Source organism: Lethenteron reissneri, chromosome 22 (genome assembly GCF_015708825.2).
Source record: "Lethenteron reissneri isolate LAM-NWPU_2019-01 chromosome 22, ASM1570882v1, whole genome shotgun sequence".
NCBI lineage: Eukaryota > Metazoa > Chordata > Hyperoartia > Petromyzontiformes > Petromyzontidae > Lethenteron > Lethenteron reissneri.
Window position 1 is genome coordinate 1,056,925 of NC_083800.1, and position 27,928 is coordinate 1,084,852.

Genomic DNA, 27,928 nt, shown 5'->3' on the forward strand with positions numbered 1-27,928 from the left:
TTGTCCAAGTCCACGAAATTGGGTACAACGCCACAGTTTACGATCATCATGTCGTGCGCGGGTCGGTAAAGTGTGGGTACTACCACCTCTTACAACACGTCTCGCTAACGTGGAAGAGTAGACCAAATACCCTCGAGAGTCTACAGGGCTTCTCTGCGTGGAGTGCATCCATTGCAATCCATGGCGAAAGTTTCGCTTAAAACGCTGACTGAGTGGCTGGCCGTCGGAACCGGTAACCGATTCGTAAAACGGTTACCGTTTGAGTAACCCTCATTGGAAGCCCGGACCACCCCCCACGCTGCTCTGTTTACAAACTCAGTGCGCGGTGACGTCACGACGCACGCGCGGGGGGTGGGTCGGTGGGGGGAGCGCGCGGTGACGTCACGGCGCGTGCGCGGTGACGTCACGGGGAGACGGGTCGCCATGTCGGGCAGGCGTTGAGGGCGGCGCGGGGAGAGAGGAGAGTGGAGTGCGAGAGGCGAGCGAGGAGTGGGAGAGAGGAGAGCGGGAGGGAGGGAGGAGAGGGGAGAGAGCGGGGAGAGGCGAGATCGTCTCCCGGCGAGGAGGAAGGAGGAGCAGGAGGAGGAGGAGGAGAGAAGGGTGAGTTCTCCCGGGTCTCGGGCCCGTTGGGTGCCAGGCGGCGCGGGGTGCCGGCCTGTAAACACGAGGGGCCAGTGGGAGGGATGCGGCCTCCAGTCCCCGTGTCCCCGTATCCCTGTCTTCTCTCTGCTTGTCTCTCTGCTTGTCTCTCTGCTCGTCTCTCTGTCTTCTTGTCTCCCTGAGTCCCGGTCTCATCCGCTGTACCGTTCTGTGGCTGTCTGCCTGCGCCGTCTCCCTTACTGCTTGTCTGTCAACTCTTGTTTACTTGGGCTGCTCGCTCGCCTCTCACCGTCAGCTCCATGTGTCTCTACCTTCCTCGCTCCATGTCTCCCTGGGCCCATGCCTCTCTGTCTCCCAGGGTCCATGCCACTCCGTCTCCCTGGGCCCATGCCACTCCGTCTCCCAGGGTCCATGTCACTCTGTCTCCCAGGGTCCAAGTCACTCCGTCTCCCAGGGTCCATGCCACTCCGTCTCCCAGGGTCCATGCCTCTCCGTCTCCCTGGGTCCATGTCACTCCGTCTCCCAGGGTCCATGTCACTCCGTCTCCCTGGGCCCATGCCACTCCGTCTCCCAGGGTCCATGCCACTCCGTCTCCCTGGGCCCATGCCACTCCGTCTCCCAGGGTCCATGTCACTCTGTCTCCCAGGGTCCAAGTCACTCCGTCTCCCAGGGTCCATGCCACTCCGTCTCCCAGGGTCCATGCCTCTCCGTCTCCCTGGGTCCATGTCACTCCGTCTCCCAGGGTCCATGTCACTCCGTCTCCCTGGGCCCATGCCTCTCCGTCTCCCAGGGTCCATGCCACTCCGTCTCCCTGGGCCCATGCCACTCCGTCTCCCAGGGTCCATGTCACTCCGTCTCCCAGGGTCCATGCCTCTCCGTCTCCCAGGGTCCATGTCACTCCGTCTCCCAGGGTCCAAGTCACTCCGTCTCCCAGGGTCCATGCCACTCCGTCTCCCAGGGTCCATGCCTCTCCGTCTCCCTGGGTCCATGCCACTCCGTCTCCCAGGGTCCATGTCACTCAGTCTCCCTGGGTCCATGTCACTCCGTCTCCCAGGGTCCATGTCACTCCGTCTCCCTGGGCCCATGCCTCTCCGTCTCCCAGGGTCCATGCCACTCCGTCTCCCTGGGCCCATGCCACTCCGTCTCCCAGGGTCCATGTCACTCCGTCTCCCAGGGTCCATGCCTCTCCGTCTCCCAGGGTCCAAGTCACTCCGTCTCCCAGGGTCCATGTCACTCCGTCTCCCAGGGTCCATGCCACTCCGTCTCCCTGGGTCCATGTCACTCCGTCTCCCAGGGTCCATGCCTCTCCGTCTCCCAGGGTCCATGTCACTCCGTCTCCCAGGGTCCAAGTCACTCCGTCTCCCAGGGTCCATGCCACTCCGTCTCCCAGGGTCCATGCCTCTCCGTCTCCCTGGGTCCATGTCACTCCGTCTCCCAGGGTCCATGTCACTCCGTCTCCCAGGGTCCAAGTCACTCCGTCTCCCAGGGTCCATGCCACTCCGTCTCCCTGGGTCCATGTCACTCCGTCTCCCTGGGTCCATGCCACTCCGTCTCCCTGGGTCCATGTCACTCCGTCTCCCTGGGTCCATGCCACTCCGTCTCCCAGGGTCCATGTCACTCAGTCTCCCAGGGTCCATGTCACTCCGTCTCCCTGGGTCCATGCCACTCCGTCTCCCTGGGCCCATGCCACTCCGTCTCCCAGGGTCCATGTCACTCCGTCTCCCAGGGTCCATGCCACTCCGTCTCCCAGGGTCCATGCCACTCCGTCTCCCTGGGTCCATGTCACTCCGTCTCCCTGGGTCCATGCCACTCCGTCTCCCTGGGTCCATGTCACTCCGTCTCCCAGGGTCCAAGTCACTCCGTCTCCCTGGGTCCATGCCACTCCGTCTCCCTGGGTCCAAGTCACTCCGTCTCCCAGGGTCCATGTCACTCCGTCTCCCAGGGTCCATGCCACTCCGTCTCCCAGGGTCCATGCCACTCTGTCTCCCTGGGTCCATGCCACTCCGTCTCCCAGGTTCCATGCCACTCCGTCTCCCAGGGTCCATGCCAATCCGTCTCCCTGGGTCCATGCCACTCCGTCTCCCAGGGTCCATGCCACTCCGTCTCCCTGGGTCCATGTCACTCCGTCTCCCAGGGTCCATGTCACTCCGTCTCCCTGGGTCCAAGTCACTCCGTCTCCCTGGGTCCAAGTCACTCCGTCTCCCAGGGTCCATGTCACTCCGTCTCCCAGGGTCCATGCCACTCCGTCTCCCTGGGTCCATGTCACTCCGTCTCCCTGGGTCCATGTCACTCCGTCTCCCTGGGTCCATGCCTCTCCGTCTCCCTGGGTCCATGTCACTCCGTCTCCCAGGGTCCAAGTCACTCCGTCTCCCAAGGTCCATACCACTCCGTCTCCCTGGGTCCATGTCACTCTGTCTCCCAGGGTCCATGCCTCTCCGCCTCCCTGGGTCCATGTCACTCCGTCTCCCAGGGTCCATGCCACTCCGTCTCCCTGGGTCCATGCCACTCCGTCTCCCTGGGTCCATGCCACTCCGTCTCCCAGGGTCCAAGTCACTCCGTCTCCCTGGGTCCAAGTCACTCCGTCTCCCAGGGTCCATGCCACTCCGTCTCCCTGGGTCCAAGTCACTCCGTCTCCCAGGGTCCATGTCACTCCGTCTCCCAGGGTTCAAGTCACTCCGTCTCCCTGGGTCCATGTCACTCCATCTCCCTGGGTCCATGTCACTCCATCTCCCAGGGTCCATGTCACTCCGTCTCCCAGGGTCCATGCCACTCCGTCTCCCTGGGTCCAAGTCACTCCGTCTCCCAGGGTCCATGCCACTCCGTCTCCCTGGGTCCAAGTCACTCCGTCTCCCAGGGTCCATGTCACTCCGTCTCCCAGGGTTCAAGTCACTCCGTCTCCCTGGGTCCATGTCACTCCATCTCCCTGGGTCCATGTCACTCCGTCTCCCAGGGTCCATGTCACTCCGTCTCCCAGGGTCCATGCCACTCCGTCTCCCTGGGTCCATGCCACTCCATCTCCCTGGGTCCATGTCACTCCTTCTCCCAGGGTCCAAGTCACTCCGTCTTCCAGGGTCCAAGTCACTCCGTCTCCCAGGGTCCATGGCACTCCGTCTCCCTGGGTCCATGTCACTCCGTCTCCCAGGGTCCATGTCACTCCGTCTCCCTGGGTCCATGCCACTCCGTCTCCCAGGGTCCATGTCACTCCGTCTCCCTGGGTCCATGCCACTCCGTCTCCCTGGGTCCATGCCACTCCGTCTCCCTGGGTCCATGTCACTCCGTCTCCCTGGGTCCATGTCACTCCGTCTCCCTGGGTCCAAGTCACTCCGTCTCCCTGGGTCCATGCCACTCCGTCTCCCAGGGTCCATGTCACTCCGTCTCCCTCGGTCCATGTCACTCCGTCTCCCAGGGTCCATGTCGCTCCGTCTCCCTGGGTCCATGTCACTCCGTCTCCCTGGGTCCATGCCACTCCGTCTCCCAGGGTCCATGCCACTCCGTCTCCCAGGGTCCATGCCACTCCGTCTCCCAGGGTCCATGCCACTCCGTCTCCCAGGGTCCATGCCACTCCGTCTCCCTGGGTCCAAGTCACTCCGTCTCCCTGGGTTCAAGTCACTCCGTCTCCCAGGGTCCATGTCACTCCGTCTCCCTGGGTCCAAGTCACTCCGTCTCCCAGGGTCCATGCCACTCCGTCTCCCAGGGTCCATGCCACTCCGTCTCCCTGGGTCCATGTCACTCCGTCTCCCAGGGTCCATGCCTCTCCGTCTCCCTGGGTCCATGTCACTCCGTCTCCCAGGGTCCATGCCACTCCGTCTCCCTGGGTCCATGTCACTCCGTCTCCCAGGGTCCATGCCTCTCCGTCTCCCTGGGTCCATGTCACTCCGTCTCCCAGGGTCCATGCCACTCCGTCTCCCTGGGTCCATGCCTCTCCGTCTCCCTGGGTCCATGCCACTCCGTCTCCCTGGGTCCATGTCACTCCGTCTCCCTGGGTCCATGTCACTCCGTCTCCCTGGGTCCATGTCACTTTGTCTCCCTGGGTCCAAGTCACTCCGTCTCCCTGGGTCCATGTCATTCTGTCTCCCTGGGTCCATGTCACTCCGTCTCCCTGGGTCCATGTCATTCCGTCTCCCTGGGTCCATGTCACTCCGTCTCCCTGGGTCCATGTCACTCCGTCTCCCAGGGTCCATGCCACTCCGTCTCCCAGGGTCCATGGTTAACTGGACCCCTGTCACTCTAAGTCCTTGTGACCCTCTTTTACTCGGTCTCGATGTCCCAGAATCCCCGTCGTCTGGGTCCCCGAATCCCCATCTCCCCGTGATCCTGGCTCCTCGTCATGTCTCCCTGGACCCCTATCGTTCTGATCCCTGTCTCCTGTATTTCTGGGTCTTCTCTGCCTCAGTCTGGCCTCCTCATCCCTGCTCTGCCCAAGTCCCCTGGTATCCCGTGCCACTGAGATCCCAGTCTGGTTTCGCAAAAATCCGGTGGAAACAGACAAAGATCCCCCGTGTATCATCGCTTCAACAGATTGTTGGAGAAGTGCTGTTCGTAAGCACCTCTGAAGGCCTCCACGGCACATGAAGGGGGTCGGTGGCCAGCACACATCCAGATGGAAAGACCTCATCAGTAACACACCTGAAGATACCGTTGTAGTATCTATAGCAGGTGTAAAGGTGTGTGGTAGCATATCAATAGATACCAAGTCTCATTAATCCTTTTCAGAAGGATCCTCTTACATTGCGATTTTTTGGCAATTCTATCAATGAGTGTTTGATTTCATGTGAAAGGAAACCAGAGAACCCAGAGAAAACCCACCCCTCATGCGAGGGGATGACACTCAACTCTCCTCTCAGATTCAGTCCGTTTCTCTACGGCCATCTCTCCTGCTAGTTTACAGCTCCAAGCCTCCCTACACATAACATCACCAGATAGTCTTCAAACTCTAAATGCTATAACCAGGCTCACCCTGCTCACCTGTTGACACCTGATGAGATCCGGCGCATTCAAGAAGATTTGTATAAGTTGAACTTTCACTGTCGTGTCCGCTTTGCAGGTGTGAAGAGGAGGAGGAGGAAGAGGAGGCGGTGACGGTGGCCACATCCCGGCGTGACCTATCCCCGCGACCCTGTGCCCAGCCCGTGACCCCGTACAGCGGTGCCGAATGGTGATCGGAGCGGCACCCCGGGGTCACCGCTGCCCTCCACTCGCGGAGGTCGCCCGCCCTCGCCGTGGTACGTGCCGCCACAGCCGCCGCAGCCGCCACCGCCAGCATGTCCGACGGTGGGAGGAAGTGGGGCTGCGATTACTGCACCTACGAGAACTGGCCCTCCGCCATCAAGTGCACCATGTGCCGCGCACCCAGACGCAGCCCCAGCATCATCTCTCCTCCCGAGGCCGGCACGCCGGGCTCGCCGGACGACGGGCGCTGGCGCCGCGTGCTCACCGACGTCTCCCCTAGCGGCAGAGGAGGTGGCCCAAGCGGAGGGACGCCCATCATTTGCCCGGACGCTGACGACGTGGTGGGCGGCGGCGGCGGCCTCGGTGGCCTCGGCGGCCTCGGCGGCGGTAACTTGACGGCGGACTCTGCCGGAAAGTGGAGCTGCGCCACGTGCACGTACATGAACTGGCAGCGCACCGCGCGATGCTCCCAGTGCCTGACCCAGCGCGGCGGCTGCCGCACCGTCACCGCCACCATCGCTGCGCAGCGGTCTCCCCGCGGCGGCAGCCCCGGCGATTCTCCCGGCGCGTCCACCACGTGCGTCGCCCGGCACCGTCGCGGCGGCGGGGCCTCGCCCGTGTCGCCCGAGCACGTGGAGGAGATCCTCAACAACGACCGCAACCGTGCCGCGGCGCCGCCGGCCCTGGCCCCGCCGCCATCGGCGCCGGCGCCCCCGCCAACGTCCCGCGCCCCCGTCTCCCCCAAGTGGATGTGCGCCACCTGCACCTACGAGAATTGGCCCAAGTCGCTCAAGTGCTCCGTGTGCGCGCACCCGCGGCCCAACAACTACGAGGCGGTCGAGCCGGAGCGAGTGGCCATCGACGCTAGGGACGCCGAGAGGGCCGCCGCGCTCATAGAGCAGGAGCGGGCGAGGAGGCACGCCGCCGGCGGCGGCACGGGCGGCGTGGTCGGTTTGGTGGGCGCGGGCGGCGGGGGAGGGGGCTGCGGTGCGGGCATGCGGCGGTCTCCGTCGTCGTCACGCCGTGATCCGGACTCTCCGCTACTGGATGTCCCGCGGATAGAGTTTGCTGGCGCCGTCGGAAATAACCGTAAGGAGGATCGCGAGGTGGACTTCAAGCGACTGAAGCAGATCAAGAACCGCATGCGCAAGACCGACTGGCTGTTCCTGAACGCGTGCCTGGGTAACGCAGCGCCCGCGTCTCCCACGTCTCCTCCCTCCCCAAAGCCCCCACCTCCCTCCCTCCCTCCCAACCTCGGCCTGTCCCAGTGGGGGGCACCATACTGCCTATTTACATTTTGCAGTCGAGTCTGGAGTCTGGGTTAGAGCCCAGTGTCCGGTTGCATGAAACAAGTGAATTGAAGGTCACTTAGCTTGCACTGGTTTAGATGGGAATCCCCATTAATCGCATGTCATCATCCTTTAACATCACTTCCCCATCACTCCCATTATCACCCCCGTCTTCTTACATTGTCTCCACCCCCATCATCCTCTTTGTCATCTGCCACCATCTCCCACGGTCTCAAACCAGATCCTCATCATCCATAATTATCTGAGACCACTGCCCCCTCCCATCATCTCTCCCCATTATGTCATATCACCACCCCCCCATCCTTACCCATCACCCTCCATCGTCTCACAATATCCTTCATCCCCCCATATCCCCCACCACCCATCACCCCAACCCATTGCTCGCCCTCCCATCACTGTAGCTGAGAGCGACGCTCAGCAGGGAAATTAATTCTCGGATGAGCCGCGCTGCTCAGGATTTTACCGGCCACCCCTGCACCCCTGCGTGGCTTCGGATTAGCGGTGACCTCTCAGCTCGCACTGAGAGTACACGGGGAGAGCAGAGAGTACACAATGCGTACAGAGTGTACACGACGAGTGCTGACAGTACCCACCTTTGTTGAGTGTACACAGGTGTATGCAGAGAGTGCGCGGAGTGTGTTGAGATTGTCCAGCTGTCGCGGAGTACATGGGGTTTAGACACCTGGGGTAGAGCAGCAAGTACACAAGTGTGTGCTGAGAGTACATGGAGTGTGCTGAGAGTACATGGAGTGTGTTGAGATTATTTGGAGTGTCTTGAGATTATTTGGAGTGTGCAGAGAGTACACATCTTTCACTGAAATACAGGATGTGCTGAGAGTACATCGTGTTTTGAGAGGACACAATGTTTCCAAGAGTACACAGCAAATGCTGAAAGTGCTTAGAGTGTTCAAGAAAGTGCTCAATGTATGCTGAGAGTATTCTGCTCTCACTTGGAACACACGAGGAGTGACAAGTACACACCTGTGCTGAGTGTCGACGGCAGTGTGCTGTGAGTATGCACCTGTGCAAAGCATACACACCTGTGCTGAGTTTCCATGGCAGTACGCAGTGAGTACACACCTGTGCAGAGCATACACACCCGTGCTGAGTTTCCATGGCAGTGTGCAGTGAGTACACACCTGTGCGGAGTTTCCATGGCAGTGAGTACACACCTGTGCTGAGTTTCCATGGCAGTGCACATCCATACTGATGGTACATGGCAGTGTGCTGTGAATACGCGGCTGGTGCCAAGCCTGCGTAAGAACTGCACATCGATGCACATTACGTGGCTGCGGGTGGGGGGGGGGGAGACAGGGGGGTGCCAATGGCAAGTCCGCACACGCCGCTGCCGCCGCGGGCGGGCGCTACGGCACATGGCACGATCTCGGCGCCGTGTTCCCACGACCGTTAACGAGCAGCTCGTTAGAGAGATGGACGCCAGCGCCGCCACCGCGAGAGCAGGCCGGTGCTGCGCCTCCCGGCGAGGCAGGGAGACGGTGGCGCAGCTATTGAGTAGTGCGCAGGTGGTACACCTGCACAAGGGCCCACAAGGCAGCAAGGGTACAGGCGCCGGACTATGGAGATTGGGGCAGTAGGGGGATGGAAATTGGATAGAGGCCCCCCATTTTATTCCTTGCACCAGGGCCAATGCCAACCACGCTACACCACTAAAACCCGTCGTCGGCTTACATAATGACCTATATATAGACTTGCGTAGAGACCCGTAGAGTCGTATAGAGACTTCGAGATTCACACAGAGTCCAGTCAACGTGATTTCCTGCTCTAATGAGCATTAAGGTGTGACTCCTCTTCCATTTACACCCTGAGCCAGTGGTGGAAGTTCCACATTCTTATGGCAGAGGGTGAGTCTATCCATCGGACAACCACTGTTGACTTGCCCACAGAGTGTACATCGCGTCGAGCCTCATAGACTAATAATGAACCCATAGGCTATCATAGCACCTCTAGACTAGCAAAGGACCCAGTGGTTTGGCTCGCGAGTGTGCAGTTCCTTCAACTGCACTCGGTCTCTCAGACTGGAGGGGCCTATGCGGTGGGGTCATTCGAAGAATTGGGGGGGGGGCCGGGGGGTCAAATTGGAATGGGGGAAGGTAGCCCCTCATTTCATTCCTTGCACCGGGACCCATGCCTACCATGCTGCGCCACTGCTGGGAATGGCACGGGTGCGGCGGGGGTGAAGGAGGATGGAGGACGTCGCCCTAGGACCCATCTGTGCGTGCCGTTTGCGCCCGCTGTTTAGCCAGCTGCGTGCTGTGGCGCATGTTGTTTCGCCGGCTGTGTGGAGTTGTTCTGCACCTGCCCCTTGCTCGGCGTTAGAGTTGGGTTGCCGTTTGTTTTTGGGGAGCTGGGCGGGTAAGACGATCTGTCCTGTGGTGGCGACAGCGGCAGCAGCAGATTCGTTCTCGGCCGGTCAATGCCTAAATAGTAGCTCCCGGGAGACAGGGGGAGACATAGATCTTCCCGTTCCTCCCTGCACCTCCCTGCATCTCCCCGTACCTCCATGCATCACCCCGCATCTCGCCGTGTCTCTACACCTGCCTGCTTCTCCCCCTGGCTCCCTGTGCCTCGCCCGCCTATCTGTGCTGCAAGCAGCAGAGCAGTGTGAGTGCCACTCTTCTTTTCCTGAGCCTGTGCCACCACTGTCCTTGAGGCTCCCTATTACTCAACAGTTTACGATAAGAGATGTAATCTATGTTCTCTGTTACTGGTGTGTCCGTGTGTGCCACCGCGTGTCCTTGGGAGCCCTTCTGTGTCTCCCGCTCGCCGCGTGTACCTGTGTGTACATCTCTTGTCCCTGCGTTTCCTCTTGTGGCCCTGTGTTTTGTATGGCTCCATGTATCTATGTGCCTCTGTGTGTGTCCCTGTCTCCACGTACCTGAGTGTAGCTTTGTGTCTGTGTGGCCATGCATCCCGTTACCCCTCCCCATGTCCCCGCTTACCTGGATCTATTTCCATCTCCCCGTGTCTCTAAATGGCTGAGTCGATCTCCGTCACCCCTCGTCTCCACGTACCGTTGTGTCTCCTTGACTCCACGTGCCCGTGTGTCTCTGTATCTATACGCACGTGTCTCCATGTCTCCACATGTATACATTTCCACACGTGTCCGCGTATCTCCACGTCCCCGTGTCCCGGTGCTTCCCGCCCGCGTCTCTCTATTGACGCTCCGCATTGCTCAACAGTTTGTCAACAGAGTTCAAGTTGTCTCTGGTCCCCGTGGGACCCCCCCGTGTGGTGTCCCCGTGACCCCCGTGCGGCCCCGCGTCCCCTCCCCTGCGTGCATCACCCAGGCGTGGTGGAGGGCGACTTTGCTGCTGTGGAGGCGTACAAGTCTTGCGGGAGCGACATCGCGCGCCAGCTCACGGGAGACGAGGTGCGGCTGCTCAACCGGCCCTCGGCCTTCGACACGGGACACACGCTCGTGCACCTGGCCATCCGCTTCCAGCAGCAGGACATCCTCGCCATGCTGCTCGCGGAGGTGCGCAGATCCCCTCTTGAGGGACGACCATTGCCAGCACCATCACCGGCGCCGAGCACATCCCTCACAATCATCACCGGCACGATCGCCAGCGCGGTCGCCAGTACCCTCCTTCCCAGAGACACCAAGGCATCAACGCCGCCGCTGCCACCATCACCGGCCCTCATGAACGCTGAGCCCATTGCTATAAATGCCACCGTGACTGCACCAAGCCTTTCACCATCACCCTCGCGGACATCATGTCGTCACCGTCACCAAATGTTACCTCCGCAGACACTGAGCCCTCAGTATCACATTCACCGTCACCGATACCATCGTCCGTACTGAAACGGTTACTATCACAGGTGTGCTGTGTGTACCTGGTGAGGGCTGGACAGGTGTGCTGTGTGTCCCTACAAGTGTGTTATGTGTCCCTACAGGTGTGCTGTGTTCCCATGTGCCCCCAGGTCTCCCAGCACGCGGCCAAACGCATCCCGGCGTTTGTGTGCCCGGAGCTGACGGAGCTGATCCGGCGGGAAGTTGCCACGTCGCTCCACCAGCGCAAGGGCGACTTCCCCTGCCACTTCCTGTCTGACCTCCTGACCTTCACGCTGCCAGCCGGTGAGCCACGGTGTGCGAGACGAGGTGCCACGTGTGTCGTGAGGAGTTTGATGTGCTGCCCTCTGTGGTGTGCGGCGTGATGCGGTGTATGGGGCGCGGTGAAATGCAGTATGTGGCGTGATGCGTTGTGTGGTGCGTGGCGTGATGCGGTGTGTGGTATGCGTGAAGCCGGAGTATGTTTTGTGGTGTGGGGTTTGCGCCATGTGGTGGGTAAGCTGGGTATGTCGTGGTGGTGGTTAGCTGGGTATGTGGTGGTAGTTAGCTGGGTAGATGTTTATGTGATGGTGGTAGGTGCTGGTGGTTGTGCTAAGCGGTTGTGTGGTTGTGGTTGCCGTGGCTGCAGAGATCGAGGAGCTGCCCGGACGCGTGCAGGAGAAGCTCTACGATGAGCTGCTGGACCGCGACGTGCAGAAAGGTGAGCTCTCACCACTCGCTCGCCACACGCTCACCACTCGCTCGCCACATCCTCACACCTTCATTTCTAAGTGTGTGTGTGTTTTTGGTGAGTGGTATATTCTCTGTGAGTGTACTGGGTGAATGTGTGTTGTGCCCTCGGTGGGTTAGTGAGCAGGTGAGTGAGTGGGTGAGCGAGGGGGCGGGCGGGCGTGCGAATGAGCCACTGGCTGCGTTATTTTAGGCCCCAGTGTCTGGACGCGACTGTGGCCGTGTTGGCGTACGCTGATGTGAGCCATTATTTCCACCGCCACTTCACCCCTCCTCCCCCACTGCGCTTTACCCCCCCCCTCCGTCACCCCCCCCCCCGCCCCCTTCCTCCCTCGCCCACTGGCCCACTGGAGGAGCTGTTTGTGTTGGCACAGACCGCAGCCCCCAGGCTTCCTGAGCTACATCACAGGGCCTGACAGAAACCCCCCCCCCCCCCCCGTGCCTGCAGCACACACGTGTATACAGACACTGTATACACACAAGGACAAAGATCCCCCACGTAGCCCCAACAGACCATTGGGGAAAGTGCTGCCAGTGAACGACCACCTATGATGGCCGGTACGGCGCACAGCCACACGTGGTGTTGCCGGAACCACGCCCGGCCGCCTTTGTCTCCCCAGTGCTGATGTTTACACGCCGCACCAGGTGCTTATTTAAGGCTGAGGCGACCTACTAGGCAATTCCCAGGACCAGTTAAAATATATTCGTCGCTGTTATTGGTCACGAGTGGGAATTGAACACGGATCACCGGGATCGTAGCGCATTGTGTTCACCCACTGTGCTACTGCTCACACACATTACACAACCAAAACAACAGCCACCATTGGCCACTAAGTTGCTGTTATGTCACCACAGCACTTGGGTGCAGTCTGAGGCCACGTGAAGTGTGGAAGGTTCACTGGCATGAGGTCATGGGACAGACGCAGGTGTTTTGTGTTGACTGACTGATATGACTGGTTTATGCATCATCTGCACTCCTCACTGCGCCAATTTGCTGCGTTTTAGCGGCCCGGCGCTTCGCTTGTTGTGGCATCATTCCTCTGCCCTCCGTTGTTGTTGAAGGGTGCCTCCAACTGCTAAGTAGCGTCCTTTACTAGCCACCTCCATAGACGCCGATCTTGACACCGCTTGTACCAGTGATCGGAAAGTCGACTCGGTTACAGATCCTCCTGTACCGGATCAGCCCATCTCTTCCCTTGCCCATGCCCTGCCAGTTAAGCACCCTCTATCCGGCCAAACAGAAGCTGCTTGAGCATGCATTGGATGGGCATGCGGGCTACATGTCCCATCCAACACAGCCTTGCCTGTCGGAGAAGCTCACCAACGGGACTTTGTCCAAATATTTCAAGGATCTGTGAGCTTCTCATACAATCCAACCTGGTTAAATCAAGGATGGATCGTAGGCAAGCCACCCTGAATGTTTCAAACCAGCGCAGATGCTCCTTCAGAGGGGTCCAGGCTTCGCAAACATAGGAGAGGGAGGGCATAACTGTCGCTGAGAAGACCTGGAGCTTAGTCTGGAGCAACAAGCCAGGTAGCTTCAACACAGTGTTATGACTGATTCAAGTGAAACATCTGCTGCTCGTCAGCACACAGCCGAGGTACGTAAACGTATCCACTCTCTCTATAACCACCCTGTCACTCATGGCGAGTGGCCGGAGGGGAGTATTTGATGACACAATACCCAGGAAGTTGCTTTGTTTTTGTGGGGCTGTTGGTAAGTCTCCACCTCTTTGCCACGGCACATTCCAGGTTCAGCAATAGATTCCCCAACTCAGAGTGTGCAGCAATTACAAGACCATCAGCATACATAACATGGTTGACCAAGAGGGAGACATGCCTTGACTGCACTCAGGCATCGATCAGCCTCCCATTGTATCTCTAGCAATTTTAAATTCCTTCTGTACAACCATGGAAAGCTTCTCAAACTACGTGGTGAAAAATATGTTACGTAATGCAGGGGCCAGAGGACATCCCTGTCGCACCCCAAGGTGAACAGGGAATGGCTCTGACTCCTGGCTACGCAGCTTTACCCGGGCCTGCCCACCATCATGAAAATCCTTAATGATTGAGGGTCAAGGACCCCCAACAGCACAAAAAATACTCAATTAATGTTAATAACTACATGAACACACTCGCATACACAAAAAAACAAAGACACTCACCCACCTGCTTCCACACAAAATGACACACTATTTTGCTTACAAAAACAACGATCGAGTATTTAATGTTGATTAAACTGTAGGGTAAGTGCTGTTAGTGGGCACCTATGAACGCCAGCACAGTACACGCAATGGCGGAGCCAGGATTTTCAGGTAGGGGGGGCAACCCTTCCAGCAATGAAAAATTATAGGAGTTGTTAGTAAGAAGGAGTCGTTAGTAAGTAAGGACTTGTCTCTTGCTTTTTTTTGGCGCGTGTGCGGCGATGGCGCAGCCATCGATCGAGGGTCGAATTCGAACCGCGTTGTGTGATCGGCATCGCGCTCGCTGAAGGTGAATGTCTTCAGGGAAGTCGTGTACTGTATACGCAGCTGCGCACAATTCTGAGTCACTTATAACCGCTTTGTCGTTACTTATTGCCAATTATGGACTCAGACTATTGTTCTATCATCTCATAGAGACCCAATGGCAGTGGGGGTCGCAAAATGCCGATTTATTACTAATAAACCCCAATGATCCGATCAAAATTAGGGATTTCGATCGGATCATTGGGGGGGCACATGCCACTCCACCCCCCTCCCCACTGGCTCCACCAGTGAGTACACGAGGGCACGAGTGGCCAGCATTTTGCCTGGCCACCATTGTCTCCCTGAGTGCTGATCTTCCCACTCCACACCAGGTACTCAAACTGCTTTTTGTGTTTAGTTTGTTGTCCTCCCCCCACAACTCCGATTAGCGTGGTTGGCTACGTACCATGCAAAAGAAGTTCAACCATACATTAAGGTTGAGTCGACCTACTAGGGGACGCTCGGGTCCAGTTCAAATAATCACCACTGTTATTGGTCGTGAGCAGGAATTGAACTCGGGTCGCCGGATTCACACGGCAGCGTGCTAACCACTGCACTACCGCTCACTCGCACGCACGCACGCACGCACGCACCCCCACGTGCTTGCACACGTAATTACACATGCACAAGTGCACGAGCGAGAGCGATGCCCAGGCACCCCACGCCGCTAACGAGCCTCGCGCACGCGGCGAACGTAAGGAAACATATGTGGCATAAACGTCTCTCTCAGGGTGGGGGGCAGCCTGCGGGCCCGGAGCCAGGGAGACGGGTGGGGGGCCTGGGGTGGGAGGGATGGTGGGGCGGGGGGGGCACCTCCAATAATGTTGCTCTTGTGGGGGTCAGATTGACAGATGCGTCAGCACGGTACAGCCGTGTGTACGCGTCTGTACGCGCGCGTATGTGTGCGTGTGCACGAATCGAAAGTCTTCAAAGTTCACCTCGCCTGGCACAAGTGCTGTGGAGATTTGACTGTCATTTCGTGGTGAGCGACAGCTGCTGTTGTTGTTGTGTGGTGCGTGAGTGTTCGTGAACCTGTGTTAGCGCTATGCTGTGCTACGAATCCGGAGACCCGAGTTCGGTTCCCGCTCATGGCCAACACCAGTGACGATTATCTGAACCGGTTCTAGGCCTCCCCTAGGTCGACTCAGCCTCAAATGAGTACCTGGTGTGGTGTGTAGTACATCTCCACTAGGGAGACAAAGGCAGCCGGGCGTGGTGTTGGCCACCCACCCCCTCATGTGTCGTACCGGCCTTCATAGGTGCTCACTAACAGCACTTGCCCCAACAATCTGTTCAGGCTATACGGGTGATTTTTGTCTTTGTATGAGTGTGTTCATGTGTACTATATTTGTAAGTGTGTGGATTAGTGTGTGTTTGTAAGAGTACGAGTATGTACGCATGAGTGTGAGTGTATTATGATCGTGTATGTGTGAATGTGAACGTACGTATGTGTCTGTGTATTAGTGCATATAAGAATGTGTGAGTGTGGAGATATGTGTGAATGTGTGTGTATGCGTTAGTGTGTGTGTGTGCGCGCGTGTTTAGATGTGTGAACACACGGACGGCTATGCCGCTGAACTGGCAGATGCCGCAGCCGGCACGGGAATCCCTGCCACGGCCGTTAGCTCAAGGTCACCTTCATTCGGCCCACCGCCTCCCGCAGCCTCGCACCATCAGCGAATCATCATCAGCAGCAGCCATGGTCAATCCACTGCTGGATGAAGGCCTCCCCAAGAAGCTGTTGCCATCTGTCACGATTTTGTGACACGACTTCACCTGGCACCCATGTGCCATGAGCTGATTTCATCGCTCCGTCTCTCTAGTCAGCGTCCTCTCTCGCGTGCTTTCCCTCCCTTGGTCGCTGCTCCGTCGTTCGTCGTTGACCGTCAGCCGTCATCCTTCTAGCCGTGACGTGTCCGGCCCCAGCCCACTCACTTTTCTTCCACAGAATGATGCCGTCTTTTCCCTGCGTGTGTTCTCTAGTCTACGTGGTCCCTCTTTCTGTCTCGGCATAAAATAACATCTTATGATCATTGTTATCAGAGATGATGATTTGCTCAACACCACAGTGATGGAAGACTTAATGAGTACTATTATACTAAATATGTACGGCCGTGAACAAAAACAAATAGCCCCCGCATCGCCTCTCGCAGACGGTTGGGGGAAGTGCAGTGAAAGAGCTCCGATGCACGGTGCAGGCCATAACAGGACTTGAGGCGATGGGTGGCGAACAACTCGGTGGACGTTCGGGATCCCGTGACGTCATTCGCAAGAGCAGTCCGTTGTGTGCCGGCGTCGCCATCCTCATTTTGCCAAATGAGAAAGATGGAACCGCAAATAACTCGCCAGGGATTGCGCATATCTCGACCAATCATCGCCCCCTAGTGGCAGCAGACCTATGGCCGCTGGCAGGCCACGTGCACCAGAGGTCGCAAACGGGTATCCGATACTCGTACCCTACCCAATACCCGGCTACCCGTACCCAGCCGGGTACGGGTACCCGTTTGCGAACCTGGTGCGGCCGGGTACGGGTAGGCCGTGAGTCACTGGTGAGTTACCGTTTGTCACTCACTTCTCAACGTCTTGTCTCTTCTCACAATTCAAGTTCCTAGAATCAACCCACCCACGCCTGCAACATGGCTTCATCCCAGAGGTCGTAATCGGGTACCCGATACCCATACCCTACCCGATACCCAGCCGGGTACGGGTATCGGGTAGGGTACGGGTACCCGTTTGCGACCCTGGTGCGGCCGGGTACGGGTAAGGAATCGAAACCCGTTTGCGACCAATGACGTGCACTGCATCACCTTGTGTCGCACAGCGACAGCTGCACTGGGGGGCCCTTCGAACGTTTGAGATGAGGTGTGACACATGAGGCGTTCTACTTTTCTGGGGCATTTCAGCGGCGCAATATAAATGCAACATTAATTTATTTAATGTTGATTTAGGTTTGTGCACTGTTTTATGCGTTTTTTTAATGCAGTTGTTTTGTGCTGATTTCTATTTGTTTAATCATTGTATGTCGTTTCCATGTACGTATGTTGAACTTCTTTCAACACCGTACGCAGCTAACCTTGCTATATGGAGGTGTTGGGGAAGAACAGCAAACTAAACACAAAAGGCAGTTTTTACGAAATTATACTCTTTGGTTCTTTCGGTGAAGTCACGTAGTTAGAAATAAAATAAACAAATCACGACGTTTCGATCGCTACACAAGCGGTCATCTTTTGCCTGATCACGACCGCTTGTGTTGCGATCGAAACGTCGTGATTTTTTAAAATTGATTTTCTAAGTACGTGACTTTACCGAAAGAACCAAAGAGTATGGATTCCTGCAGTCACGAAAGCTTCAAATCAAGATCTTACGATATTAGTTTTCAATCTATATTTAAAAGTGCATAGCTCCAGTCACTTCCTATTATCGGAAGGAAGTGTGTTCCAGACGGCCGCAGAAGTGTATCTGAAAGCTTGTAAAAGCAGTTTTTGTACGATGGCTAGCCAAAAGACGCTGTGAGGATGAGCGGAGCTCGCATGATGGTCTATACTCCTTATCTTATTGCTTTTGTCGTTTTGGTCACCCAGGTCACCACTCTCGAGTCCTAACCTGGTTAAACAAAATAAACGTGAAATGTTAAGAAAAGAAGAAGATCATGTTATTATCCATCCCCAAAGTGGAAGTGGAACTGCGTGTTGAGCTCCTGGAGATGCCCCGCAGCAGTGCGTGGTAAAAGCTCGGCACACGAACCGACCCGGGCAACCGTGCCCGCGAGTTCGCGGGTCAACGGCGGCCCTAACCCCGACCTCCCGACCTACCCCCCCCTGACCCCGCCGCCCGTCCCGACCCGTGGGCACGCAGAGCTGGAGGAGGAGTCTCCCATCATCAACTGGTCGCTGGAGCTGAGCGAGCGTCTCGAGTCGCGCCTGTACGCGCTGTGGAACCGCACGGCGGGGGACTGCCTCCTCGACTCGGTGCTGCAGGCGACGTGGGGCATCGACGACAAGGACTGCGTGCTTCGCAGCGCGCTGCGCGACAGCCTCCACGACTGCTCCCACTGGTGAGAGAGTGGCGTGTGCGCGCGCTGTGTGTGCGCGCTGTGTGTGCGCGCTGTGTGTGCGCGCTGTGTGTGCGCGCTGTGTGTGTGCGCTGTGTGTGCGCGCTGTGTGTGTGTAGTGTCGTGTTCATAATAAAGGTTATTTGGGTTAGATCGTGTAAGTATAATGTGTCGTAACCCTCCACCCCCCCCCCCCCCCCCCCGACACAGCCAATTAGTAAGGGATTTGTCACGTAAACAAAATGCCAATTAGTTCACTACTTCAGCCCACCGGTGTGTTGGAGAGTAAATCCACAACATTTACAATTTGAGTAGTTTGACGCTTCGCTGGTAATTACAACCAGCATCATCGGGCAATTTGCTAAAAATAGAGCAAGATGACATCATCACTGAACCCATCAGGTGCAGAAATCAGAGGAGGGGATGGTTATTGTAATTTATAATAGATTAGTAAACAGTTAATTAGTATGTGTTTCCTCTATAAGCAATTGTAGTTGTTAGATGTATTACTTAATAATACGCTTCCAGGCCGCACTAAGCCTGTAGCTGTCAGAGCCGTTAAATTTATTTGCATTTCTCTCAATTTCAATGGATTCTCGAATTAGTCATGGCCAGTAATAATTCGTTTTATATAACACTTCAACGTTATCAAGATCAATTGATTGTCCTTGTTGGTATGTTCTGCAACTGCCGACAATTGTGTTTGAGAGTATTTAATATTTCGTTGATGTTATTTTAGTCTTTCGCTAATGTTTTACGTCCCGTCTGTCCAATATAGCATCTGCCACGTAAGCAGTTAATCCGATGTTGATAACTTAGGCAATTAATCTTTAGTACAAGATACTCGGTTTTTTTATTTTGTGTACCGTGCCAAATCTTACATCGATTTTTTGCTTTTCCAAAACTCAAACTATTTTGTCAGTTACTCCCGCGATATATGGTATTTTAATAGTTTTAATAACTTGATCGCTTTCAGCAGTATTTGCTGTTCGATCTTGGTTTGGCATTCAATGCTCTGTTAATTTGAGCATTATAAGCCATTCAATCGTAAAGCTTCTTTCACATGTTTAATCTCTCTCCTCAGACTTTCACCATCTGACACTGTTTTAGCCCGATGTATGAGCATCTTGATGAGAGAGGATTTCTGTGCGGAGTGATGATGCAAATCTGCATTCAGATAGGCATCAGTGTGCATTCCTTTTATGTAAACGCTGTCCGAGCAAAATATCCAGGAAAAGGAGTGTTATTTACCTACATTTCCATGGTGAACTGGATGGCCGGGTTTTGTGAATCAGGATGATTGATAAAGTCATTAAGTGTATTTTTACCATGTGGCCAGACAACCAAAGTGTCATCTACATATTTAAACCAAACAGATGGTTTTAATATACTTGAAGGAAGTGCTCTTGCTTCAAAGTTTTCCATGTATAGATTCGCTATAGCAGGAGACAAAGGAGAGCCCATTACTGCTCCTTCCTTTTGTTTAAATAAATCACCTGACTGGGTTCAGAGATGATGTCGTCTTGCTCTATTTAAGACCGGAAGCAGGTGAATGGGTTCACTATTCTGGCAAACGCCAGAAGATGCTGGATGTAATTGCCAGCGAAACGTCGTACTACTCAGATTGTAAAAGTAATGGGTTTACTCTCCAATACACCGGTGGGCTGAAGTAGTAACTAGTTGGCGTTTTGTTTACGTGACAAATTTCTTACTAATTGTCTATGTCGGGTGGTGGAGGGTTACGACACATTTATATTTACGCGATCTAACCCAAAAACCTTTATTATGAATAACATTGGTCGCGAAAGCCTGCTACGTGTTAAACTGGAAGTGTAGCGGTTAGCACGCTGCGCTACGAACCCGGTGACCTGAGTTAGATTCCCGCTCGCAGCCAACACCAGTGACGATTATCTGACCCGGTCCTGGGCCTCCCCTAGGTCGACTCGGCCTTAAATGAGTACCTTGTGCAGTATGTAAACATCGCTGCTGGGGAGACAAAAGCGGCGAGAACCCATATAGGCCGTGCCGGCTTATGGGTTCTCGCAAACAGCACTTGCCCCAACAGTCTGCTAAGGCTATACGGGGGACCTTTTTGTGTGTGTGTGTGCGCTGTATGTGTGGTGTGGTTAATGTGTGGTATGTGTGTGGTGTGCTGCAGTATGGTATAAGATAGTGTGCGTTGGGTAATGCAGTGTATCCGTGATTACACCACGAAAACCAAATGCACATCGGTGACTTGGGCTACGGGGGACCATGTAATGATGACAGTGACGACGACGAGATTGCGCTGTTTGGAGGGTGTCGCGGGAAAGCAGCAGCATTCGCGTGGGTGTCACAATCAGGCGGTGTGTGCGGCGTGTGCGGTTTGAAGGTTCTACACCCGTTGGAAGGAGTGGGAGTCGTGGTCATCGCAGAGCTTCGGCCTCCACTTCTCCCTCCGGGAGGAGCAGTGGCAGGAGGACTGGGCCTTCATCCTCTCGCTCGCCAGCCAGGTCGGTCCCGGGGCGTGCCGGTCGTGCCCAACTCGGGTTGGCCCCAGGCTGGCCACACCGCCCTTGCCGCAGCTGAGATGGGTGCTTAACGCGGGCGCCGTGTTCTCCTGTGATCTGGAACGTAAAAACGAACCCTAAGTTCATCCTCAATTCCATCCCAATTACGTAATCGGCGCCAACGTCACTAGGCGAGAAGTCCACTCGGAGGAGAGCAGCGCCAACCCTATGTGTTGGAGAACGTCCCGCGGAAGTGGGCACCACAGATCCACTCCGATGTCCTTCCAGTGACCTCTGGTTCAGACCGTTAGGGGGGCAACACTTGGCCATCAGCGCCCTCCTGTGGTCTGAACCACGGCAGCCGAGCAAGGCCCGCACCCCTCGGCAGACCGCACACCGTGCCGGTCCGGCCTGTGTTCATGTGTGTTAATGTGCTTGCGTGCGTGTATGTCAATGTGTGTCTTTGTGCGGTCGGGCGTGGTGCTGGCCACCCACCACCTCGCCTGCAGTGCCGGCCTTCATAGATGCTCGCTAACAGCACTTGCCCCGACAGTCTGTTAAGGCTACACGGGGGATCTGTGTCTTTGTTTGTTAGAGTGTTGGCGTGCCGGTGTGTTTGCGGAAGCGCGTGTTGCTTTGTGCGCCGTCGACACTTCTCGGCATGGCTCGCCTAATTTTATCGCTCGCGAAAGGAGTGTTTATTCCCCTTCCGTTTTTATCGGAGACATTAACCGATTGCAATTACCGCTCAGCAGTGGAGGAGCGCGCCTGCTTAACGCAATAAATCCCGCTTTAACGAGGCGCTAATGAGGCCCCGGGCCTGCTCGTATTATGCTAATTTTAATGACGTGTCTGATTTACGCAAATTGGGGGAAATTGCCGGCGCGTGGTCCGTGCGCGTCTCGTTCACTTTCCCGCGGGTTCGGTTCACCGTCCGGTAGAGGGGCTGCCCGTCCCTCGAAGTGGCAAATTAAACTCGCAGCCCCTGGTTCATCCACGGCACGATGTTGACCATGGTGGGGGGGGGGGGGGGTTGTTTGACCGTACTTTGCCAGTGCGGGTTGGGGATGTGGCTCCTAGGATCGGTTCAGATGTCGCTCGTCACTGATGTTGGCCGTGGTTGGGAATCAAACTCGGGTCGCTACGTCGTTCATAGCAAAGCTATGTGTGTCGCCGTGTGCTACGGTTCACATGTGAGCTGCGCTTTGAATACGGTGACCCAAATTCGATTCCTGCTTATGGCCAACATCAGTGATGATTATCTGAACCAGTCTTGGGCCTCTCCTAAGTCGACTCAGCCTCAAATCAGGGGGACAAAGTCAGCCAGGTGTGGTGCTGACCACCCATTCCCTCGTGTGCCTTACCTGCCTTCACAGGTGCTCGCTCACAACACATGTCCCAACAGTCTGTTAAAAGCTACATGGTGGTTCTTTGTCTTTGTGTGGATACAGCCGGGCTCCAGCCTGGAGCACACGCACATTTTTGTGCTCGCCCACGTGCTGCGTCGTCCCATCATCGTCTACGGAGTCAAGTTTTACAAGAGCTTCCGCGGGGAGACGCTGGGATACGCTCGCTTCCAAGGTCCCACATTCACCGCCCGCACGTCCCGCACACACCATGCACACCCCGCACCCCATCAACACCCGTACACCCTGCACGTGTCTAAATCATCCACGTCACGTCACGTACACCCGACATCACTTCCACACCCAGCGCATGGTCCCTGCCCAACACGTGTACGCGTGCACGAGCGCGCCGAGTGAGCTTCCAGCGATGCACGCGGTACGAGGGAGCGCATGCGTGTGCCTGCGTGCGTGCGTGCGCAGGCGTGTACCTGCCCGTGCTGTGGGAGGCGAGCTTCTGCTGGAAGTCGCCCATCGCGCTGGGCTACACGCGCGGTCACTTCTCGGCGCTGGTACCCATGGAGAGCGAGGGCTACGTGAGCCCCGGCGCCGGCGCCAACATCGGCGGTGGCGGCGGCGGCGGCGGTGGCGGCGAGGATGAAGGCACCGTGACCTTCCTGCCGCTGGTGGACAGCGAGCGCAAGCTGCTCCCCGTGCACTTCCTGTCGGCCTGCGAGGTGAGAGACGTGGGACGCCGCGGGAGTCGCTGCGTACGTTTGCTGTTGGCGCAACCGTTCTCGGGCGATACAGTCGCCTGCTTAATGTCGACAGGAGTCGGTTTGAACAAGGCTGTAAGAAACCCTGGGTAGGCACCCGATCTCTTCACTGTTGCTCTGACCCTGTACAACATCTTGACCCAATGCGTTTTATACCCAGGGGTTCAAATAATATTTTGTATTTTCACCCCGGGGTGAAAATTCTACGAGGTAAAAATTGTCTCACATTTCAGTGGTCGCTCGCTGGTGCTGCAGACTGTTTGCACGCTCTCCCCGTGGTGGCATGGGTTTTTCTCCGGGTCCTCCGGTTAGTCCCTCCACATAGAGAATCAACGTCACTTGTTTAGAGTATTTGACTGCTATAAATTTCCACGTGATAAGCCACGTCGTTGAGCTGTCATTTGTGGCCAGGTCACTTCTTAATAAGAGCTATACAGCTCAGTGGGCCTTACATGGTAAAATAAAAAGTAGTTTAGTAGTTTAGACTGGCGCTAAACCCCTTTCCTTCTCCCCCTCCTTCCTCCCTCCTCTTCCTTCCTCTTTCTCCTCCGTTCCGCTCTTCCATCCCGCAGATCGGCAACGAGGAAAACCAGGAGCGGCTGCTGCGGCACTGGCTGGACTGCTGCGTGACGGAGGGCGGCATCCTGGTGGCACGGCAGCGCGTGTCGCGGCGCCGCCACCCGCTCGTCACGCAGATGCTGGACAAGTGGCTGGAGCGCTACAGGCACCTGCAGCCCCGCGGCCCGGGGAGGGCGCTGTCGGACGGGGAGGAGGAGGACGAAGAGGACGAGTGACGGCGACGGCGGCGGTGACGATGATGAGTGACGCCGGCGGCGGTGACGATGAGTGGCGAAGAAGTTGCTCGTCCATTGCCGGCGTATTTGGGGCGCTAAACCGCTCTCCACCTCGCTCCACCGTGCCCGCACCACGATGAACAGCACCCTCGGTGGAAACGAGCACGAGGGAGGGGCGGCGGTGCTTCATCCTCTCTTCGCGAACCGCCCCCCCCCCACCCAGCCCTCTTTTCTCCAGCACCACGAGCCAGCACTATAGCCCATTGCGAGGGAGGTCACAGGTCAAGAGTTATGAGTAGGTCATAGGTCAGGAATTGTGGCGTTGCCAGAAGTCGGCGGTGGGTGAAAATTATGAGGAGGGTCGGAGGTCGAGGCCGGTGGCCAGTCGAGTCGGGTTTCCGTTAACCCTGCAATTGCAATTGCGGTTGGAATGGAATGAGACGGAACGCGATGGAACACAAGCCGCTGTGGTGGAAGTGGCGGAGGTCACCATCGGGCTTCGGGTAGTTTGAGCCCAAGACACACCAGGACGGCACGGGAACGACGCGGCGAGGGACGAGTGGGGGGGGGGGGGTACTGAGTGAGCGAGTGAGTTCCTGCCGGTGAGTTGCTCATCACGTCGTCAGGGTGGACGTTTCACTGTACAAGGACGAGTTTGCAGGATGGGACACCCTGCCCTATGTGACCCCTCCTGGGTCAGGACCCTTGAGGCCACCTGCCCACGCTGAGGTTAATTACTACAAAGAGACACATGCACACGCACAGACACAGGCGAATACACAACACATAAACACGTACACACATGCACAAATTACACACCTCGGTGAGCACACAGAGATGGACACACAGACACACAGGCGAATACACGTAGACATACCCAGTACGCAGACACACACACACACAAACTCACGCATAAACATAAGCACAGATGTAACAAAGACATGTCTATGCAGACACGTAAACATACGGACAATCATAAATATATCGACACGTTTACAAAGACACTCAAGGGGTTGTTACGGTGAGACACAACAGGGCTGACACTACACACGATCGTCGGTACCACGTGATATCTGAACCTGTCCTGAGCTGCCGCCTCCTCTTGGTCGACTCAGTCTCAAAACGGAGTCCTTGGTGTGCCAGCGACTGGGGAGGTGGGGCCCGGCGAGGCGGTAACCACAACAACAACACCCTCCTCCTCGTGTGCCATGCTGGCCTCACGAGGTGCTCGCTGACACACGCAGCACTTGCCACCCCCCCCCCCCGCGTGGTCTGCAAGGCTTGGTGGGGGACGTTCTTGACACGCTGCGTACACGCTGTGTACACGCACGCATAGACGCCGTGTATGCTGTGTACACGTCGTGTATGCTGTGTACACGGCGCGTGCGCGCACGCCCCACGCACGCGCAGGGTCGATTCGGCAGTTAAATACACGTGGCTGAATTGGTATCGGTTCGGAAAATAATGTTAAGTTAAAAGAGAGTCTCCGCGCAGTGGTGACACGCCTCGCAGCAAGAATCGCCCGAGTTTGAGTCTCGACTCGGATGCCCCTTTCTGTGTGGACGTCGTTTGTCCTCCCCCTGCTTCTCCCCTTTCCTCTCCGTTCTTCAGTGTCCTCCCATTGCAAAAAGAAACCCCAACAACAGTGTAACTGGTATCACATGGGACCCTTCTTGCCAGTATCAAACTATAAGAATATGTTTTAACCTTTCTGGCAATAACCGGTATTGGTCAAAACATCCCAGTGCTGCAAACGCTCCCTGCAGAATTATTCAATTGAGATCACACGGCAGCAGCAGCAACATCGCCCCCTATCTGCTGTGAAAAAATTTGAATGGCAGGACCCTCTTTAAAAAAAAAAGAGTCTTGAGGGTCCGTGAGGCTGTCGTGGGTTAACAAGCGTCGTCGTCGTCATAACCGCGGCCGAGCATGGCAAGAGGAGGAGGAGGAAGAGGAGGAGGAGGCGGCTAACGTGTGTCAATGAGTGAGAATATATCAAGCTGCTTTAACAACACACACAGATGCCTGTGTGTGTGCGCGCGTGTGAGTAGAGTTTACATCCAGTGTGCGTGCGTGCTCGATGTTTACTATACTCACATGGGCGTATGTTTGGGTGTGTGTGTACGTGTCCCAAGAGTGTGTGTGTGTCTGTATACGCGTGCGTCTTTGTAGGTCTGTGCATGTTTGTATTTTTGTATGTGTGTGTCTCAATGTGTGTCTGCCGCTGTGTTTATACACACAGCCCAGCACACAGCACACACAATACACTGTGTACATAATATACATATAGAACACGCCAGTAGGTAGTAATTAAAAGGAACATGACCTTTGAGAATGAATTGCTCCCTCACCTTGTTCATTAATCATTGACTTTGCTGCCGAGTGCGATTTCATAGACTTGTTAAGAATGTGACGGATTCAAGCTTCTTTATATTTCACAGTTTAAGCACTCGCTCCTTGCCTGCCTCTACCCCCCCCCCCCCTCCTGAGTGCAGGTGCATGTACCCCCGTCCCTCCACCCCTTTCGGCCCAATACCTCCCCCTCCCTTCCCTCCCTCTCCCTCCCTTCCCTCTCCCTCTCCTCTCCCTCCCCCCTCTCTTCCTCCCTCTCCCTTCCTGCCATCCTCCCGTGATCCCCGCTCCCCCATCCCCATTATCCCCTTCATTCCCCAGCATTAGCGCTTGGTTCTGACTTATGTGTGTACGAAGGGCGGTGCTTTACGTTGCCTGTTCATAACTAGCGTGTTGCGATGAGTCTGTTTTTGATTATAGCCTCTTGTGAAATTATCCACCACTCCCCCATGTGGCCACACCGCCTCGCAACGATCAATGAATTATTCGAGCCCCATGGGGTCCTGCGTCATGGATTCTGAGTACAGGGTCCCAAGGTGTTCTAGATCATTGAATGTTCGCCCCCAAGTTCCTGGGTTCTAACCCCTAGGTCCTGAGTTTAGAGCCTTGAGTTCTGTGTCATGGATTTTGAGTCCATGGTCCCCTAGGTTCCTGGAGTCTGGATTCTAGGGTTTTGAGTCCTGTGGTTCTCAACCCCAGCGTCCTGAGCCATGGCTCGTGAGTTCAGGGCCCTGGGTAACACAGATACCTGGGTGCATAGGTCCTGGGTCCCTGTGTCTGTGCCACTAGACTTGGGCCGAGTGAGGCGGTGAGGCCTCTCCCCTATTATTTATTCTGTCGTTGCGGCTGCGTCAGTATTCGCCGCTGCCCGGGGAGGGTGGAGATCTGTGAGCAGAGCGCCCCGTTTCCGGAGGTCCCCACATCCCCTTCTGAGAGTTCAACTGTCCCCACAGGTCGCTATGTTCACAACCCCCCCCCCCCACCCGTATTACCAAGTCCCCAATTCCCCGCGTCCCCCCTGGGCGAGGGATACCGCGTGACATCGTCCCCACGCGCTTGGTCCAGACCCCTAAACCCTCGCCAAGGGGCTGGGGGTGAGGGTCGCAGTGCGATATGAACTTTAAAACTGATCACGAACACCAAGTTAAAGTGGGTGTCCTAGCAAAGCGCTGGAGGTGGCCGCAGAGAGGACTACAACTGCGGGGCTGTGAAACCTAAAGGATTGGGCTCGTGCTGGGGGCTTATTGCCCCCCCCACCCCAATGAAACGCGTTTGGCGGTTGTGTTGGGGTATTACCTGGTCATCGTGTGCAGGTGGCACGTGCTAGTGTAGCCCACTCGCACCTATGGGCTCTGAAACCTGGGCTGTGCTCACAGGAGGACGTCTCAAGGGGAGCGGCTCGACACGAGCTCCCTGCTGCTGCGAACCCCGAGTGGAGGTTTGCCTTCAGGGCCTCTTGCCTCCTGAGTGTTCCGCCGCGTCCACTTTTGTCGCATTTTTCAGTGTTTTTTTTCGTTTGCGGAGTTTTATTGAACCTTGAGCACAGACCGACACGGGGAGGGTGATGCCAACATCCGAGGCTTTAACATCGGGTGACATCCCTCCCCTCCTCCGGGGCCCGGGAGCTCGACGCGAGGAGTCCCGAGGCAGGGAAGGCGTAGTTTCAGCCGGGGTTTATCCGGAAATTAATTCTGTACCCGGCACACCACATCCAGTAAACCTATCGATGTGGCTGTGGTTGCTACCACACGCGCACCTTATTCCAGGAAAATGTTTGTGAGAAATTCAGCCCTGCAATTTGGGGATCCGGCCTGCGTTTGGGATTCGCTCTGGGAGTGAAGTTGGTGGGGTCTGGGAAGTGGTTAAACGTTCCCCCTGTCCCCTCTGAACCCGTGTCCTCCCCCCTCTCCCCCACCGCGTACTCCCTGGCCCCCCGTGCTGTTCCCATGTTCCGTGACCCCGGGCCGTGTACCTCCCAAATAAATTACCTGATTTGA

At 56.4% G+C, this 27,928-nt stretch overlaps 1 protein-coding gene across 1 annotated transcript; it reads left to right on the forward strand.

Moving 5' to 3' along the window:
• The first annotated feature begins 420 nt into the window (after positions 1-420).
• Positions 421-27,928, forward strand: ZRANB1 (zinc finger RANBP2-type containing 1). The gene is made up of 10 exons (XM_061556207.1): positions 421-600; positions 5,645-6,951; positions 10,388-10,575; positions 11,022-11,175; positions 11,519-11,590; positions 17,982-18,180; positions 20,549-20,669; positions 22,118-22,247; positions 22,493-22,746; positions 23,358-27,928. Exons 2-10 carry the CDS (start codon positions 5,862-5,864, stop codon positions 23,577-23,579), a joined length of 2,430 nt encoding a protein of 809 aa, XP_061412191.1. The 5' UTR covers positions 421-600; positions 5,645-5,861; the 3' UTR covers positions 23,580-27,928.

Excerpts from the sequence above, each read along its gene's own strand:
- ZRANB1 (XM_061556207.1), top strand. The coding sequence starts at position 5,862 with ATGTCCGACGGTGGGAGGAAGTGGGGCTGCGATTACTGCACCTACGAG. Across the intron at positions 10,576-11,021 it reads TCGCCATGCTGCTCGCGGAG|GTCTCCCAGCACGCGGCCAA; the intron begins GTGCGCAGATCC and ends ATGTGCCCCCAG. Across the intron at positions 18,181-20,548 it reads CTCCACGACTGCTCCCACTG|GTTCTACACCCGTTGGAAGG; the intron begins GTGAGAGAGTGG and ends TGCGGTTTGAAG.